This window comes from Pseudophryne corroboree, chromosome 1 (genome assembly GCF_028390025.1).
Source record: "Pseudophryne corroboree isolate aPseCor3 chromosome 1, aPseCor3.hap2, whole genome shotgun sequence".
NCBI classification, from domain to species: Eukaryota; Metazoa; Chordata; class Amphibia; order Anura; family Myobatrachidae; genus Pseudophryne; species Pseudophryne corroboree.
Genome location: NC_086444.1, coordinates 1,245,113,078 through 1,245,132,821, shown reverse-complemented (window position 1 = coordinate 1,245,132,821; position 19,744 = coordinate 1,245,113,078). Strand labels below are relative to the sequence as shown.

General features: G+C 51.1%; 1 protein-coding gene across 3 annotated transcripts in view; it reads right to left on the bottom strand.

Moving 5' to 3' along the window:
- The window catches only part of INO80B (INO80 complex subunit B), an 81,889-nt gene that overhangs the window by 48,579 nt on the left and 13,566 nt on the right, over positions 1-19,744 (bottom strand). The window contains exon 1 of one of the 3 annotated variants that reach the window (XM_063925669.1): positions 1,163-1,403. The exons of 1 other annotated variant lie outside the window; for it this stretch is intronic. In XM_063925669.1, coding sequence (XP_063781739.1) covers positions 1,163-1,238 — 76 coding nt within the window. In that variant the 5' untranslated portion in view covers positions 1,239-1,403. Of the gene's footprint in view, positions 1-1,162; positions 1,404-19,744 lie in introns of those variants that run through there. One more of the 3 variants, XM_063925686.1, reaches the window with a different exon arrangement.

The window sequence follows — 19,744 nt, the reverse complement described above, 5'->3', positions numbered from 1 at the left end:
CACCTCCCCCTGTGACACTACCTGTACCAGCAGCACCTCCCCCTGTGACACTACCAGCACCAGCAGCACCTCCCCCTGTGACACTACCTGCACCAGCAGCACCTCCCCCTGTGACACTACCTGCACCAGCAGCACCTCCCCCTGTGACACTACCTGCACCAGCAGCACCTCCCCCTGTGACACTACCTGTACCAGCAGCACCTCCCCCTGTGACACTACCTGCACCAGCAGCACCTCCCCCTGTGACACTACCTGCACCAGCAGCACCTCCCCCTGTGACACTACCAGCAGCACCATCCCCTGTGACACTACCAGCTGCACCATCCCTATGACACTACCTGTACCAGCAGCACCTCCCCCTGTGACACTACCTGCACCAGCAGCACCTCCCCCTGTGACACTACCTGCACCAGCAGCACCTCCCCCTGTGACACTACCAGCACCAGCAGCACCTCCCCCTGTGACACTACCAGCACCAGCAGCACCTCCCCCTGTGACACTACCAGCACCAGCAGCACCTCCCCCTGTGACACTACCAGCACCAGCAGCACCTCCCCCTGTGACACTACCTGCACCAGCAGCACCTCCCCCTGTGACACTACCTGCACCAGCAGCACCTCCCCCTGTGACACTACCTGTACCAGCAGCACCTCCCCCTGTGACACTACCAGCACCAGCAGCACCTCCCCCTGTGACACTACCTGCACCAGCAGCACCTCCCCCTGTGACACTACCAGCACCAGCAGCACCTCCCCCAGTGACACTACCAGCAGCACCTCCCCCTGTGACACTACCTGTACCAGCAGCACCTCCCCCTGTGACACTACCAGCAGCACCTCCCCCTGTGACACTACCTGCACCAGCAGCACCTCCCCCTGTGACACTACCTGCACCAGCAGCAACTCCCCCTGTGACACTACCTGCACCAGCAGCACCTCCCCCTGTGACACTACCTGCACCAGCAGCACCTCCCCCTGTGACACTACCTGCACCAGCAGCACCTCCCCCTGTGACACTACCTGTACCAGCAGCACCTCCCCCTGTGACACTACCTGCACCAGCAGCACCTCCCCCTGTGACACTACCTGCACCAGCAGCACCTCCCCCTGTGACACTACCTGCACCAGCAGCTGCTGGCAGGGATCACTGTGTGTGGCCATACCATGGGCGGGGCCCTGTGGGTTACTCTGGGATGTACAGGTGGCTGCTCCCGGAGAAAGCTCACCTGTCCCCTCCATCAGCACAGCATCCGGCTCCTATCTGTCCGCCACACTCATCCTCCGCGCCCCACTACACAACACACCGGAAACCGCGCCAGGAACCTCTCACCCGGCTCATGTTTGCAAGGGAAGCATTTCCAGTACGCCCCAGTCAGCCGTCGGCAGCCATCTTGGTGATGGAAGCATACATCAGGCCCGACGTCATCAAGGTGGGCGGTGCAGAATCTGTCAATGACACCTCCTCTCCAAGTGCTGCCCCGCCCCCGGCTCTCCCAGCCGCAGCTGCTGCCGGAGCGGTCCTATCGGCTTTGTCTATTTCCCTTTCATGTAGAGGACCGGATGTGACGTCAGGTGTGGGAGGAAGTTGTGTTCTGCCCTTACAGCATAGATATGTTTTTTAATTCAGACCTGATCGCAGCAGCAAATTTGTTCTCTAATGGGCAAAACCATGTGCAGTGCAGGGGGGTCAGATGTAACATGTGCAGTGCAGGGGCCAGATGAAACATGTGCAGTGCAGGTGGGCCAGATAAAACATGTGCAGTGCAGGGGCCAGATGAAACATGTGCAGTGCAGGTGGGCCAGATGAAACATGTGCAGTGCAGGGGCCAGATGAAACATGTGCAGTGCAGGTGGGCCAGATGTAAACATGTGCAGTGCAGGGGGGGACAGATGTAACATGTGCAGTGCAGGTGGGCCAGATAAAACATGTGCAGTGCAGGGGCCAGATGAAACATGTGCAGTGCAGGTGGGCCAGATGAAACATGTGCAGTGCAGGGGCCAGATGAAACATGTGCAGTGCAGGTGGGCCAGATGTAAACATGTGCAGTGCAGGGGGGGACAGATGTAACATGTGCAGTGCAGGGGGGGGGGGGGTCAGATGTAACATGTGCAGTGCAGGGGTCAGATGTAACATGTGCGGTGCAGGTGGGCCAGATGTAACATGTGCAGTGCAGGTGGGCCAGATGTAACATGTGCAGTGCAGGGGGGCCAGATGTAACATGTGCAGTGCAGGGGGGACAGATGTAACATGTGCAGTGCAGGGGGGGGTCAGATGTAACATGTGCAGTGCAGGGGTCAGATGTAACATGTGCAGTGCAGGTGGGCCAGATGTAACATGTGCAGTGCAGGTGGGCCAGATGTAACATGTGCAGTGCAGGTGGGCCAGATGTAACATGTGCAGTGCAGGGCGGACAGATGTACCATGTGCAGTGCAGTGGGGGGGGGGGGCGCAGATGTAACGTGCAGTGCAGGGGTCAGATGTAACATGTGCATTGCAGAGGGGGCAGATGTAACATGTGCAGTGCAGGGGGGTCAGATGTAACATGTGCAGTGCAGGGGCCAGATGAATCATGTGCAGTGCAGGTGGGCCAGATGTAACATGTGCAGTGCAGGGGGGACAGATGTAACATGTGCAGTGCAGGGGGGGGGGGGGTCAGATGTAACATGTGCAGTGCAGGGGTCAGATGTAACATGTGCAGTGCAGGTTGGCAAGATGTAACATGTGCAGTGCAGGGGGGTCAGATGTAACATGTGCAGTGCAGGGGGGACAGATGTAACATGTGCAGTGCAGGGGGGACAGATGTAACGTGCAGTGCAGGGGGGGGTCAGATGTAACATGTGCAGTGCAGGGGGGACAGATGTAACATGTGCAGTGCAGGGGGGGGTCAGATGTAACATGTGCAGTGCAGGGGCCAGATGAAACATGTGCAGTGCAGGTGGGCCAGATGTAAACATGTGCAGTGCAGGAGGGACATATGTAACATGTGCAGTGCAGGGGGGGGGGGGGGTCAGATGTAACATGTGCAGTGCAGGGGTCAGATGTAACATGTGCAGTGCAGGTGGGCCAGATGTAACATGTGCAGTGCAGGTGGGCCAGATGTAACATGTGCAGTGCAGGGGGGACAGATGTAACATGTGCAGTGCAGGGGGGACAGATGTAACATGTGCAGTGCAGGTGGGCCAGATGTAACATGTGCAGTGCAGCGGGGTCAGATGTAACATGTGCAGTGCAGGGGCCAGATGTAACATGTGCAGTGCAGGTGGTCCAGATGTAACATGTGCAGTGCAGGTGGGCCAGATGTAACATGTGCAGTGCAGGGGGGACAGATGTAACGTGCAGTGCAGGGGGGACAGATGTAACGTGCAGTGCAGGGGGGGGGTCAGATGTAACATGTGCAGTGCAGGGGTCAGATGTAACATGTGCAGTGCAGGTGGGCCAGATGTAACATGTGCAGTGCAGGGGGGTCAGATGTAACATGTGCAGGGGCCAGATGAAACATGTGCAGTGCAGGTGGGCCAGATGTAACATGTGCAGTGCAGGTGGGCCAGATGTAACATGTGCAGTGCAGGGGGGACAGATGTAACATGTGCAGTGCAGGGGGGGGTCAGATGTAACATGTGCAGTGCAGGTGGGCCAGATGTAACATGTGCAGTGCAGGGGGGACAGATGTAACATCTGCAGTGCAAGGGGGGGGGGTCAGATGTAACATGTGCAGTGTAGGGGTCAGATGTAACATGTGCAGTGCAGGGGGGTCAGATGTAACATGTGCAGTGCAGGGGCCAGATGAAACATGTGCAGTGCAGGTGGGCCAGATGTAACATGTGCAGTGCAGGGGGGACAGATGTAACATGTACAGTGCAGGGGGGGGGGGGTCAGATGTAACATGTGCAGTGCAGGGGTCAGATGTAACATGTGCAGTGCAGGTGGGCCAGATGTAACATGTGCAGTGCAGGGGGGGGTCAGATGTAACATGTGCAGTGCAGGGGGGACAGATGTAACATGTGCAGTGCAGGAGGGATAGATGTAACGTGCAGTGCAGGGGGGGGTCAGATGTAACGTGCAGTGCAGGGGGGACAGATGTAACATGTGCAGTGCAGGGTGGGGTCAGATGTAACATGTGCAGTGCAGGGGCCAGATGAAACATGTGCAGTGCAGGTGGGCCAGATGTAAACATGTGTAGTGCAGTGGGGACAGATGTAACATGTGCAGTGCAGGGGGGGGGTCAGATGTAACATGTGCAGTGCAGGTGGGCCAGATGTAACATGTGCAGTGCAGGTGGGCCAGATGTAACATGTGCAGTGCAGGGGGGCCAGATGTAACATGTGCAGTGCAGGGGGGCCAGATGTAACATGTGCAGTGCAGGTGGGCCAGATGTAACATGTGCAGTGCAGGTGGGCCAGATGTAACATGTGCAGTGCAGGGGGGTCAGATGTAACATGTGCAGTGCAGGGGCCAGATGAAACATGTGCAGTGCAGGTGGGCCAGATGTAACATGTGCAGTGCAGGGGGGACAGATGTAACATGTGCAGTGCAGGGGGGGGGTCAGATGTAACATGTGCAGTGCAGGGGTCAGATGTAACATGTGCAGTGCAGGTGGGCCAGATGTAACATGTGCAGTGCAGGTGGGCCAGATGTAACATGTGCAGTGCAGGGGGGACAGATGTAACATGTGCAGTGCAGGGCGGACAGATGTACCATGTGCAGTGCAGTGGGGGGGGGGCAGATGTAACATGTGCAGTGCAGGGGTCAGATGTAACGTGCATTGCAGAGGGGGCAGATGTAACATGCAGTGCAGGGGGGCAGATGTAACATGTGCATTGCAGGGGGGGGGGCAGATGTGACATGTGCAGTGCAGGGGGGCAGATGTAACATGCAGGGGGGCAGATGTAACATGTGCAGTGCAGGGGGGCAGATGTAACATGTGCATTGCAGGGGGGGGCAGATGTGACATGTGCAGTGCAGGGGGGCAGATGTAACATGCAGGGGGGCAGATGTAACATGTGCAGTGCAGGGGGGCAGATGTAACATGTGCATTGCAGGGGGGGGCAGATGTAATGTGCAAGGGGCAGATGTAACGTGCAGTGCAGGGGGGGGCAGATGCATACTTGCCTACCCTCCCGGAATGGCCGGGAAGCTCCCGAAAATCGGGAGACCCTCCCGGCCCCCCGGAAAGGTGGGCAAGCCTCCCGCTTTCCCCCTCGGCCGCTCGCAGCAGAGAACAAGTGGGCTGCCCGAGGGGGTCCGATGTCATCGTAGCTCCACCCCCCGCTATGCAGCGCCTCGTTTCTCGGCACAGCGGGGGTGGAGTCATGATGACGCGACCTTGATGCAACGCCCCCGGACCGCCCATCCTGCTGCTGGCCACGCCCCTGAACAGCCCATCCTGCTGCCAGCCACGCCCCCGAACCGCCCGTCCTGCTGCCGGCCACGCCCCTATACACCTACAACGCTGCCTCCTCCCGGAGGAGGAGGCAGCAAAGTAGGTAAGTATGGGCAGATGTAACATGTGCATTGCAGGGGGTGTAGATGTAACATGTGCAGTGCAGGGGGGCTGATGTAACATGTTCATTGCGGAGGGGGGGGGGGGCAGCTGTAACATGTGCAGGGGGGCAGATGTAACGTGCACTGCAGGGGGGGGCAGATGTAACCTGTGCACTGCAGGGGGGGCAGATGTAACACGTGGGGATAGAAGGAGAGGGGGCATGCCAGCAGCTCACAGAGCACTGGGCATGCCCCCTCAGTGACGAAAACGGGGGAGTGGCTAGCGACCGAAACCCTCTGTGAAGCCACGCCCCTTTTCTGTGGGCCACTCCCCCTTTTGGCTGGGAGGTATGACAGCTTCTTAAATATCTACATGTAAATCTTTGTCCTCCCATTGTTATATATCCAGCTGTCTGATCCACTCTGTCACCTGTGTTCTATGAGCTCAGTCCTGACACCAGCAGCCGCTGATCCCTCTGTTCCTCTATGTCACCCTGCATCTGCAGAGTGTCTCACCATTGCTGTACATCTGCAGAGTGTCTCACCATTGCTGTACATCTGCAGAGTGTCTCACCATTGCTGTACATCTGCAGAGTGTCTCACCATTGCTGTACATCTGCAGAGTGTCTCATCATTGCTGTACATCTGCAGAGTGTCTCACCATTGCTGTACATCTGCAGAGTGTCTCACCATTGCTGTACATCTGCAGAGTGTCTCATCATTGCTGTACATCTGCAGAGTGTCTCACCATTGCTGTACATCTGCAGAGTGTCTCACCATTGCTGTACATCTGCAGAGTGTCTCACCATTGCTGTACATCTGCAGAGTGTCTCACCATTGCTGTACATCTGCAGAGTGTCTCACCATTGCTGTACATCTGCAGAGTGTCTCACCATTGCTGTACATCTGCAGAGTGTCTCACCATTGCTGTACATCTGCAGAGTGTCTCACCATTGCTGTACATCTGCAGAGTGTCTCACCATTGCTGTACATCTGCAGAGTGTCTCACCATTGCTGTACATCTGCAGAGTGTCTCATCATTGCTGTACATCTGGAGGTGAGCTTTCACCCTTTAATTTGGGTGTGGATCTTAGAATCGACAGTGTCTAGGTCGACAGGGTCTGAAGGTTGACAGGGTTTCTAAGTTGTCACGTGCTAGGTCGACAGGTTAAAAAGTCAACATGAGTTTTTCATGTTTTTTGGTGTTGTTTTCTGCGTACATTGGCCCTCATTCCGAGTTGTTCGCTCGCTAGCTGCTTTTAGCAGCATTGCACACGCTAAGCCGCCGCCTACTGGGAGTGAATCTTAGCTTAGCAGAAGTGTGAACGAAAGATTAGCAGAATTGCGAATAGAAATTTCTTAGCAGTTTCTGAGTAGCTCCAGACCTACTCCTACACTGCGATCAGTTCAGTCAGTTTCGTTCCTGGTTTGACGTCACAAACACACCCAGCGTTCGCCCAGACACTCCTCCGTTTCTCCAGCCACTCCCGCGTTTTTCCCAGAAACGGTAGCGTTTTTTCACACACACCCATAAAACGGCCTGTTTCCGCCCAGAAACACCGACTTCCTGTCAATCACACTCCGATCACCAGAACGAAGAAAAATCCTGGTAATGCCGTGAGTAAAATAACTAAGCGCATGCGCAGTAAGCGACTAATCACAATATAGAGAAAATCGGCAACGAGCGAACAACTCGGAATGAGGGCCAATGACCGGGAAGCCCAGGTAGTGCACCGTGCCCCCTCGCTTTGCTCGCCATGCTTCTGGCAAGGTGTCTTGCTCTGCTACCGCTATGCTCGGCACAGGTTACCGTTCCCAATCGTAGTCCACGTGGGTGGTAAAGTATGAAAAAGAAATAGGATATAAGTGGACGGTTACTAATTAATGACACCCGCTCCCCAGACTGCAGCTGCTTATAGTGAGTTGCTGAGTCTCAATAATATATACAAAAAAGGGATAAAATGTAAAGAAGCGCCATCCGTAGAGCAAAAGTGTCATTGTTACATTTATTTCATAAATCACGCCACATAATATCAGCGTGACACAAAGCACAATACCACCCCCAGCTGGGAACATGAATACACACAGATAAATAACATATAACAACATATACATGGATGGATTAGTGGTTCATTGAATATATGAGAATAATAGTCTACGCTGTTGATAAAAGAATGGATCGTCTTTCCAGTCATAGAGACACTGCGCCCATAACCAGTGATCACGCTAGTGCGTCATACAGCGGACTCCTGTGATATCGAGTAGTGCAGCAGCACTTCCAGATCAGTTCTATTTAGCGGCTTCCAGCTTATGGCAGCTCCATACAGTATCGTCCCCTCGCCGGTCGTTTAGACCAAGAACCAGGTGGATAGCTGCGTGGGGGTTATGACCTCCGGTGCAGGAGATGGATTCCGCCTCACTGTAGAGCCGCTGTGTCGGGCACTTGTGGGGAGCTGCGATGATGAGACGCGCGGCTGTGCCGCTTAGAGCTGCTGACCGCTCGTGTCCGCTACAGCTGCAGTGACTGACGCCGGCCTGTCAGTCTGCAGCGCAGGAAGCTGGTAGTGACCCTCAGGTGCAGGATCCGTGGAATCAGGGCGCTACTTTGACGCGTTTCTCAGCCTTGTTCTCGAGGCCGTTTCATCAGAAGTGCCGCCCTTCGGTTGATCTGTCTATTTATACCCGATTTGGCTAATTAATCCAAACCCAAGACAGCCTTGTAGCAATTCAAGATCAACCTCCTCATTATAAACACATTATACACAACAAATATAATAAAAACAATATATATATAATTAAAGTAAATATACAATTACATAAACGCTTCTCCATTGTTTGTCTAAGTGTCACCAAGTCACATAGTCACCATTAAAAATACAAAAACATTACCTATTATATATTTGATTATTTTTTATTTCTCATTACCTGTTCATTTTATATTATATTATATACTATATTTCTCTAAACGTCCTAGTGGATGCTGGGGACTCCGTCAGGACCATGGGGATTAGCGGCTCCGCAGGAGACAGGGCACAAAAGTAAAAGCTTTAGGATCAGCTGGTGTGCACTGGCTCCTCCCCCTATGACCCTCCTCCAAGCCTCAGTTAGGTTTTTGTGCCCGTCCGAGCAGGGTGCAATCTAGGTGGCTCTCCTAAAGAGCTGCTTAGAAAAAGTTTTAGGTTTCTTATTTTCAGTGAGTCCTGCTGGCAACAGGCTCACTGCATCGAGGGACTAAGGGGAGAAGAAGCGAACTCACCTGCGTGCAGGATGGATTGGATTCTTAGGCTACTGGACACCATTAGCTCCAGAGGGAGTCGGAACACAGGTCTCACCCTGGGGTTCGTCCCGGAGCCGCGCCGCCGACCCCCCTTACAGATGCTGAAGATTGAAGGTCCGGAAACAGGCGGCAGAAGGCTTTTCAGTCTTCATGAAGGTAGCGCACAGCACTGCAGCTGTGCGCCATTGTTGTCACACACTTCACACCATTAGGTCACGGAGGGTGCAGGGCGCTGCTGGGGGCGCCCTGGGCAGCAATGTATAATACTTTTTATGGCTAAAAAATACATCACATATAGCCCTTGAGGCTATATGGATGTATTTAACCCCTGCCAGATATCTCAAACTCCGGGAGAAAAGCCCGCCGAAATAGGGGGCGGGGCTTATTCTCCTCAGCACACAGCGCCATTTTCCTGCTCAGCTCCGCTGTGAGGAAGGCTCCCAGGACTCTCCCCTGCACTGCACTACAGAAACAGGGTAAAACAGAGAGGGGGGGCATTTTTTGGCGATATATTGGATATATTTAAGCTGCTATAAGGAACAACACTTATATAGGGTTGTTCCCATATATATTATAGCGCTTGGGTGTGTGCTGGCAAACTCTCCCTCTGTCTCCCCAAAGGGCTAGTGGGGTCCTGTCTTCGATAAGAGCATTCCCTGTGTGTCTGCTGTGTGTCGGTACGTGTGTGTCGACATGTATGAGGACGATGTTGGCGTGGAGGCAGAGCAATTGCCGATAATGGTGATGTCACCCCCCAGGGAGTCGACACCGGAATGGATGGCTTTGTTTATGGAATTACGTGATAATGTCAGCACATTACAAAAATCAGTTGACGACATGAGACGGCCGGCAAACCAGTTAGTACCTGCCCAGGCGTCTCAGACACCGTCAGGGGCTGTAAAACGCCCTTTACCTCAGTCGGTCGACACAGACCCAGACACGGACACTGAATCTAGTGTCGACGGTGAAGAAACAAACGTATTTTCAAGTAGGGCCACACGTTATATGATCACGGCAATGAAGGAGGCTTTGCATATCTCTGATACTGCAAGTACCACAAAAAGGGGTATTATGTGGGGGGTGAAAAAACTACCTGTAGTTTTTCCTGAATCAGAGGAATTGAATGATGTATGTGATGAAGCGTGGGTTAACCCAGATAAAAAAGTGCTAATTTCAAAAAAGTTATTGGCATTATACCCTTTCCCGCCAGAGGTTAGGGCGCGCTGGGAAACACCCCCTAAGGTGGATAAGGCGCTCACACGCTTATCAAAACAAGTGGCGTTACCGTCTCCTGATACGGCCGCCCTCAAGGATCCAGCTGATAGGAGGCTGGAAACTACCCTAAAAAGTATATACACACATACTGGTGTTATACTGCGACCGGCCATCGCCTCAGCCTGGATGTGCAGTGCTGGGGTGATCTGGTCGGATTCCCTGACTGAAAATATTGATACCCTGGATAGGGACAGTATTTTATTGACTATAGAGCAATTAAAGGATGCATTTCTATATATGCGAGATGCGCAGAGAGATATTTGCACTCTGGCATCGAGAGTAAATGCGATGTCCATATCTGCCAGAAGAAGTTTATGGACGCGACAGTGGTCAGGTGATGCGGATTCCAAACGGCATATGGAAGTATTGCCGTATAAAGGGGAGGAATTATTTGGCGTCGGTCTATCGGATCTGGTGGCCACGGCAACGGCCGGGAAATCCACCTTTTTACCTCAGACCCCCTCCCAACAGAAAAAGACACCGTCTTTTCAGCCGCAGTCCTTTCGGTCCTATAAGAACAAGCGGGCAAAAGGACAGTCATATCTGCCCCGAGGCAGAGGAAAGGGTAAGAGAGGGCAGCAAGCAGCCCCTGCCCAGGAACAGAAGCCCTCTCAGGGTTCTGCAAAGCCCTCAGCATGACGCTGGGGCTTTACAAGCGGACTCAGAAACGGTGGGGGGTCGACTCAAGAATTTCAGCGCGCAGTGGGCTTGCTCACAGGTGGACCCCTGGATCCTGCAGGTAGTATCTCAGGGTTACAGGTTGGAATTCGAGAAGTCTCCCCCTCGCCGGTTCCTAAAGTCTGCTTTGCCAACGTCTCCCTCAGACAGGGCGACGGTATTGGAAGCCATTCACAAGCTGTATTCTCAGCAGGTGATAGTCAAGGTACCCCTCCTACAACAGGGAAAGGGGTATTATTCCACACTATTTGTGGTACCGAAGCCGGACGGCTCGGTAAGACCTATTCTAAATCTGAAATCTTTGAACCTGTACATACAAAAATTCAAGTTCAAGATGGAGTCACTCAGAGCAGTGATAGCGAATCTGGAAGAAGGGGACTTTATGGTGTCCCTGGACATCAAGGATGCTTACCTGCATGTCCCAATTTGCCCTTCACATCAAGGGTACCTCAGGTTCGTGGTGCAAAACTGTCATTATCAGTTTCAGACGCTGCCGTTTGGATTGTCCACGGCACCTCGGGTCTTTACCAAGGTAATGGCCGAAATGATGTTTCTTCTACGAAGAAAAGGCGTCTTAATTATCCCTTACTTGGACGATCTCCTGATAAGGGCAAGGTCCAGAGAACAGCTGGAGGACGGAGTAGCACTAACCCAAGTAGTGCTGCAACAACACGGGTGGATTCTGAATTTCCCAAAATCTCAGTTGACCCCGACAACACGTCTGCTGTTCCTGGGAATGATTCTGGACACGGTTCAGAAAAAGGTGTTTCTTCCGGAGGAGAAAGCCAGGGAGTTATCCGAACTTGTCAGGAACCTCCTAAAACCAGGAAAAGTGTCTGTGCATCAATGCACAAGAGTCCTGGGAAAGATGGTGGCTTCTTACGAAGCGATTCCATTCGGCAGATTCCACGCACGAACTTTTCAGTGGGATCTGCTGGACAAATGGTCCGGATCGCATCTGCAGATGCATCAGCGGATAACCGTATCGCCACGGACAAGGGTGTCTCTTCTGTGGTGGTTACAGAGTGCTTATCTGTTACAAGGCCGCAGATTCGGCATACAGGACTGGGTCCTGGTGACCACGGATGCCAGTCTGAGAGGCTGGGGAGCGGTCACACAGGGAAGAGACTTCCAGGGAGTATGGTCAAACCTGGAGACGTCTCTTCACATAAATATACTGGAGCTAAGAGCGATTTACAATGCTCTAAGCCTGGCAAAACCTCTGCTTCAGGGTCAGCCGGTGTTGATCCAGTCGGACAACATCACGGCAGTCGCCCACGTAAACAGACAGGGCGGCACAAGAAGCAGGAGAGCAATGGCAGAAGCTGTAAGGATTCTTCGCTGGGCGGAAGATCATGTGATAGCACTGTCAGCAGTGTTCATTCCGGGAGTGGACAACTGGGAAGCAGACTTACTCAGCAGACACGATCTACACCCGGGAGAGTGGGGACTTCATCCAGAAGTCTTCCACATGATTGTGAACCGTTGGGAAAAACCAAAGGTGGATATGATGGCGTCCCGCCTCAACAAAAAACTGGACAGATATTGCGCCAGGTCAAGAGACCCTCAGGCAATAGCTGTGGACGCTCTGGTAACACCGTGGGTGTTCCAGTCAGTGTATGTGTTTCCTCCTCTGCCTCTCATACCCAAAGTACTGAGAATTAGACGGCAAAGAGGAGTAAGAACGATACTCGTGGCTCCGGATTGGCCAAGAAGAACTTGGTACCCGGAACTTCAAGAGATGCTCACGGAGGATCCGTGGCCTCTACCTCTAAGACGGGACCTGATTCAGCAGGGACCGTGTCTATTCCAAGACTTACCGCGGCTGCGTTTGACGGTGTGGCGGTTGAACGCCGAATTCTAAGGGAAAAAGGCATTCCGGAAGAGGTCATTCCTACCCTGGTAAAAGCCAGGAAGGAGGTGACTGCACAACATTATCACCGCATTTGGAGAAAATATGTTGCGTGGTGCGAGGCCAGGAAGGCCCCGACGGAGGAATTTCAACTGGGTCGATTCCTACATTTCCTGCAAACAGGATTGTCTATGGGCCTCAAATTGGGGTCCATTAAGGTTCAAATTTCGGCCCTGTCGATTTTCTTCCAGAAAGAATTGGCTTCAGTTCCTGAAGTCCAGACTTTTGTAAAAGGAGTACTACATATACAGCCCCCGGTTGTGCCCCCAGTGGCACCGTGGGACCTTAATGTAGTTTTGGATTTTCTCAAATCCCATTGGTTTGAGCCACTCAAATCGGCGGATTTGAAATATCTTACATGGAAAGTAACCATGCTACTGGCCCTGGCTTCAGCCAGGAGAGTGTCAGAATTGGCGGCTTTATCGTATAAAAGCCCATATCTGATTTTCCATTCGGACAGGGCAGAACTGGGGACGCGTCCTCATTTTCTGCCTAAGGTGGTGTCAGCGTTTCACCTGAACCAGCCTATTGTGGTGCCTGCGGCTACTAGCGATTTGGAGGATTCCAAGTTGCTGGACGTTGTCAGGGCATTGAAAATATATATTTCAAGGACGGCTGGAGTCAGAAAATCTGACTCGCTGTTTATACTGTATGCACCCAACAAGCTGGGTGCTCCTGCTTCTAAGCAGACTATTGCTCGTTGGATTTGTAGCACAATTCAACTTGCACATTCTGTGGCAGGCCTGCCACAGCCTAAATCTGTCAAGGCCCATTCCACAAGGAAGGTGGGCTCATCCTGGGCGGCTGCCCGAGGGGTCTCGGCATTACAACTTTGCCGAGCAGCTACGTGGTCGGGGGAGAACACGTTTGTAAAATTCTACAAATTTGATACCCTGGCTAAAGAGGACCTGGAGTTCTCTCATTCGGTGCTGCAGAGTCATTCGCACTCTCCCGCCCGTTTGGGAGCTTTGGTATAATACCCATGGTCCTGACGGAGTCCCCAGCATCCACTTAGGACGTCAGAGAAAATAAGATTTTACTTACCGATAAATCTATTTCTCGTAGTCCGTAGTGGATGCTGGGCGCCCATCCCAAGTGCGGATTGTCTGCAATACTTGTACATAGTTATTGTTACAAAAAAATCGGGTTGTTCTTGTTGTGAGCCGTCTGTTCAGAGGCTCCTACGTTGTCATACTGTTAACTGGGTTCAGATCACAAGTTGTACGGTGTGATTGGTGTGGCTGGTATGAGTCTTACCCGGGATTCAAAATCCTTCCTTATTGTGTACGCTCGTCCGGGCACAGTATCCTAACTGAGGCTTGGAGGAGGGTCATAGGGGGAGGAGCCAGTGCACACCACCTGATCCTAAAGCTTTTACTTTTGTGCCCTGTCTCCTGCGGAGCCGCTATTCCCCATGGTCCTGACGGAGTCCCCAGCATCCACTACGGACTACGAGAAATAGATTTATCGGTAAGTAAAATCTTATTATTTTTTATATGTTATATCTTAATTCCTTATTTTTTTTATATATAAATATATATATATATATATATATATATACACACATATATATATATATATATATATATATATATATATATATCTTTTATCCTTTTTCCTTGTATATCTATATTCATTCAGAATAAACACAATGAAACCTGCATTAGTTCATCAATTTCATGTAATATAACATTATCTTTCTCCTAGAAAAAAATAATATTTATGATATACAAAGATAATGTTATATTACATGAAATTGATGAACTAATGCAGGTTTCATTGTGTTTATTCTGAATGAATATAGATATACAAGGAAAAAGGATAAAAGATATATATATATATATATATATATATATATATATATATATATACCTCCTCCATTTCTTATATATACTATTTTATTTCTTCTATTCTATGTGTTTGTATGTTAATGATTTTTTTCTATATGTCTCTTAAATATAAATGTATTATAAAAAATTTTTTTAACAAATTTGTTTTTACCGCTCTCCGTTTTTATGACATCATAGCTTTTCTTTTGAAACCGTATGTTAAATGAACGCCATTGGTCGCCTGGACCCCTATCCCCCCAGTCCCTATCTTAATATGAACAACATCTTACCAATGCTGAATTTTTTTAGAGGGTGTCTGACGCCCTATGGTTTGTAAGGGCGTGTTTTACAGCCGTCCGTATCGGACTATTATTTTGTGTTCTCACTTTCACATATGGCGCTATACTTCTATTCCATATCTATCTATCTGCGGAATGCTTTTGCCATTGATGGGAGAGAACCAGATGGTTTCCCTTCATCGATGGTAAAGCCTAAACTAATATTTTTTTTTTTGCAATGTGACGAGACATGGAGCATGGCTCCGCCCCTGACACCGCTAAGCCCCGCCCCCATTTTTTATTATTGCCCAGCCGGAACCTTTCAACAGGAGGCATCGAGTGGTGTAAACCATCGATGGTTTAAGAGCCGTCGATGGTCATCACCAATAGTGCTATCGATGACAACCATCGATGGCCATCCCTAACACTTACACCCCATTTACACTGCCTCCACCTCAAGGGTGGCCCTGCATGTCCCTCCCTTGGGGTGGGCCTCTGCATACACGGCCAATCAGCAGCTTTTCGGCATAACCCAGGTGGCACCATTTACACCGCACTCTTACCCGAGTCCTTCCCTGATTGCTACCGGGGACAGATCCCTGGGTCACTCCGCCTGGGTGATTTATCAAGGACTCGTTTACACCGCAGTGTGACCGGGGTTATTGCCGGATCGCAGCTCGCTGGTCTCTAGTGACCTGGAAATCCAACCCAGGTAGCTACAGGGCGGTGTGAGTGGATGAACCGGGTCTTCTGGTTCCATGTGCAGTGAGAGCGGAACCCACCTGGAAATAACCCGGATTGGTGGCGCGGTGTGAAAAGGGTCTGTCCTGGAACGTTGTTGTAAAAGGGGTATAAAGGGAGTGTATTGACTGGGACAGTAGCGCTTGGAGATGACATCATCTCTAGGTGTCCTCTGTGAGACGGAAGACCCGGTGACAACCTGGGAATAACACAGTTGTAAGAAGGGTAAGTACTGAGAGCCCGTGTTCAGCCCGTGTTCAGTGTCCTAGTTCTCGGGCGTGTTCAGCCCGTGTTCAGTGATCTGGTTCTCGGGCGTGTTCAGCCAGTGTTCAGTGTCCTAGTTCTCGGGCGTGTTCAGCCCGTGTTCAGTGTCCTAGTTCTCGGGCGTGTTGAGCCCGTGTTCAGTGTCCTGGTTCTCAGCCGTGTTCAGCCCGTGTTCAGTGTCCTGGTTCTCAGCCGTGTTCAGCCCGTGTTCAGTGTCCTGGTTCTCAGCCGTGTTCAGCCCGTGTTCAGTGTCCTGGTTCTCGGCCGTGTTCAGCCCGTGTTCAGTGATCTGGTTCTCGGGCGTGTTCAGCCCGTGTTCAGTGATCTGGTTCTCGGGCGTGTTCAGCCCGTGTTCAGTGTCCTAGTTCTCGGGCGTGTTCAGCCCGTGTTCAGTGATCTGGTTCTTGGGCGTGTTCAGCCCGTGTTCAGTGTACTGGCTCTCAGCCGTGTTCAGCCCGTGTTCAGTGTCCTGGTTCTCAGCCGTGTTCAGCCCGTGTTCAGTGATTTGGTTCTCGGCCGTGTTCAGCCCGTGTTCAGTGTCCTGGTTCTCAGCCGTGTTCAGTGATCTGGTTCTCGGCCGTGTTCAGCCCGTGTTCAGTGTCCTGGTTCTCGGCCGTGTTCAGCCCGTGTTCAGTGTCCTAATTCTCGGGCGTGTTCAGTGATCTGGTTCTCGGGCGTGTTCAGCTCGTGTTCAGTGTCCTAGTTCTCGGGCGTGTTCAGCCCGTGTTCAGTGTCCTAGTTCTCGGGCGTGTTCAGCCCGTGTTCAGTGTCCTAGTTCTCGGGCGTGTTCAGCCCGTGTTCAGTGTCCTAGTTCTCGGGCGTGTTGAGCCCGTGTTCAGTGTCCTGGTTCTCAGCCGTGTTCAGCCCGTGTTCAGTGTCCTGGTTCTCAGCCGTGTTCAGCCCGTGTTCAGTGTCCTGGTTCTCAGCCGTGTTCAGCCCGTGTTCAGTGTCCTGGTTCTATTTCTCGTAGTCCGTAGTGGATGCTGGGCGCCCATCCCAAGTGCGGATTGTCTGCAATACTTGTACATAGTTATTGTTACAAAAAAATCGGGTTGTTCTTGTTGTGAGCCGTCTGTTCAGAGGCTCCTACGTTGTCATACTGTTAACTGGGTTCAGATCACAAGTTGTACGGTGTGATTGGTGTGGCTGGTATGAGTCTTACCCGGGATTCAAAATCCTTCCTTATTGTGTACGCTCGTCCGGGCACAGTATCCTAACTGAGGCTTGGAGGAGGGTCATAGGGGGAGGAGCCAGTGCACACCACCTGATCCTAAAGCTTTTACTTTTGTGCCCTGTCTCCTGCGGAGCCGCTATTCCCCATGGTCCTGATGGAGTCCCCAGCATCCACTACGGACTACGAGAAATAGATTTATCGGTAAGTAAAATCTTATTATTTTTTATATGTTATATCTTAATTCCTTATTTTTTTTATATATAAATATATATATATATATATATACACACATATATATATATATATATATATATATCTTTTATCCTTTTTCCTTGTATATCTATATTCATTCAGAATAAACACAATGAAACCTGCATTAGTTCATCAATTTCATGTAATATAACATTATCTTTCTCCTAGAAAAAAATAATATTTATGATATACAAAGATAATGTTATATTACATGAAATTGATGAACTAATGCAGGTTTCATTGTGTTTATTCTGAATGAATATAGATATACAAGGAAAAAGGATAAAAGATATATATATATATATATATATATATATATATACCTCCTCCATTTCTTATATATACTATTTTATTTCTTCTATTCTATGTGTTTGTATGTTAATGATTTTTTTCTATATGTCTCTTAAATATAAATGTATTATAAAAAAAATTTTTAACAAATTTGTTTTTACCGCTCTCCGTTTTTATGACATCATAGCTTTTCTTTTGAAACCGTATGTTAAATGAACGCCATTGGTCGCCTGGACCCCTATCCCCCCAGTCCCTATCTTAATATGAACAACATCTTACCAATGCTGAATTTTTTTAGAGGGTGTCTGACGCCCTATGGTTTGTAAGGGCGTGTTTTACAGCCGTCCGTATCGGACTATTATTTTGTGTTCTCACTTTCACATATGGCGCTATACTTCTATTCCATATCTATCTATCTGCGGAATGCTTTTGCCATTGATGGGAGAGAACCAGATGGTTTCCCTTCATCGATGGTAAAGCCTAAACTAATATTTTTTTTTTTGCAATGTGACGAGACATGGAGCATGGCTCCGCCCCTGACACCGCTAAGCCCCGCCCCCATTTTTTATTATTGCCCAGCCGGAACCTTTCAACAGGAGGCATCGAGTGGTGTAAACCATCGATGGTTTAAGAGCCGTCGATGGTCATCACCAATAGTGCTATCGATGACAACCATCGATGGCCATCCCTAACACTTACACCCCATTTACACTGCCTCCACCTCAAGGGTGGCCCTGCATGTCCCTCCCTTGGGGTGGGCCTCTGCATACACGGCCAATCAGCAGCTTTTCGGCATAACCCAGGTGGCACCATTTACACCGCACTCTTACCCGAGTCCTTCCCTGATTGCTACCGGGGACAGATCCCTGGGTCACTCCGCCTGGGTGATTTATCAAGGACTCGTTTACACCGCAGTGTGACCGGGGTTATTGCCGGATCGCAGCTCGCTGGTCTCTAGTGACCTGGAAATCCAACCCAGGTAGCTACAGGGCGGTGTGAGTGGATGAACCGGGTCTTCTGGTTCCATGTGCAGTGAGAGCGGAACCCACCTGGAAATAACCCGGATTGGTGGCGCGGTGTGAAAAGGGTCTGTCCTGGAACGTTGTTGTAAAAGGGGTATAAAGGGAGTGTATTGACTGGGACAGTAGCGCTTGGAGATGACATCATCTCTAGGTGTCCTCTGTGAGACGGAAGACCCGGTGACAACCTGGGAATAACACAGTTGTAAGAAGGGTAAGTACTGAGAGCCCGTGTTCAGCCCGTGTTCAGTGTCCTAGTTCTCGGGCGTGTTCAGCCCGTGTTCAGTGATCTGGTTCTCGGGCGTGTTCAGCCAGTGTTCAGTGTCCTAGTTCTCGGGCGTGTTCAGCCCGTGTTCAGTGTCCTAGTTCTCGGGCGTGTTGAGCCCGTGTTCAGTGTCCTGGTTCTCAGCCGTGTTCAGCCCGTGTTCAGTGTCCTGGTTCTCAGCCGTGTTCAGCCCGTGTTCAGTGTCCTGGTTCTCAGCCGTGTTCAGCCCGTGTTCAGTGTCCTGGTTCTCGGCCGTGTTCAGCCCGTGTTCAGTGATCTGGTTCTCGGGCGTGTTCAGCCCGTGTTCAGTGATCTGGTTCTCGGGCGTGTTCAGCCCGTGTTCAGTGTCCTAGTTCTCGGGCGTGTTCAGCCCGTGTTCAGTGATCTGGTTCTTGGGCGTGTTCAGCCCGTGTTCAGTGTACTGGCTCTCAGCCGTGTTCAGCCCGTGTTCAGTGTCCTGGTTCTCAGCCGTGTTCAGCCCGTGTTCAGTGATTTGGTTCTCGGCCGTGTTCAGCCCGTGTTCAGTGTCCTGGTTCTCAGCCGTGTTCAGTGATCTGGTTCTCGGCCGTGTTCAGCCCGTGTTCAGTGTCCTGGTTCTCGGCCGTGTTCAGCCCGTGTTCAGTGTCCTAATTCTCGGGCGTGTTCAGTGATCTGGTTCTCGGGCGTGTTCAGCTCGTGTTCAGTGTCCTAGTTCTCGGGCGTGTTCAGCCCGTGTTCAGTGTCCTAGTTCTCGGGCGTGTTCAGCCCGTGTTCAGTGTCCTAGTTCTCGGGCGTGTTCAGCCCGTGTTCAGTGTCCTAGTTCTCGGGCGTGTTGAGCCCGTGTTCAGTGTCCTGGTTCTCAGCCGTGTTCAGCCCGTGTTCAGTGTCCTGGTTCTCAGCCGTGTTCAGCCCGTGTTCAGTGTCCTGGTTCTCAGCCGTGTTCAGCCCGTGTTCAGTGTCCTGGTTCTCGGCCGTGTTCAGCCCGTGTTCAGTGATCTGGTTCTCGGGCGTGTTCAGCCCGTGTTCAGT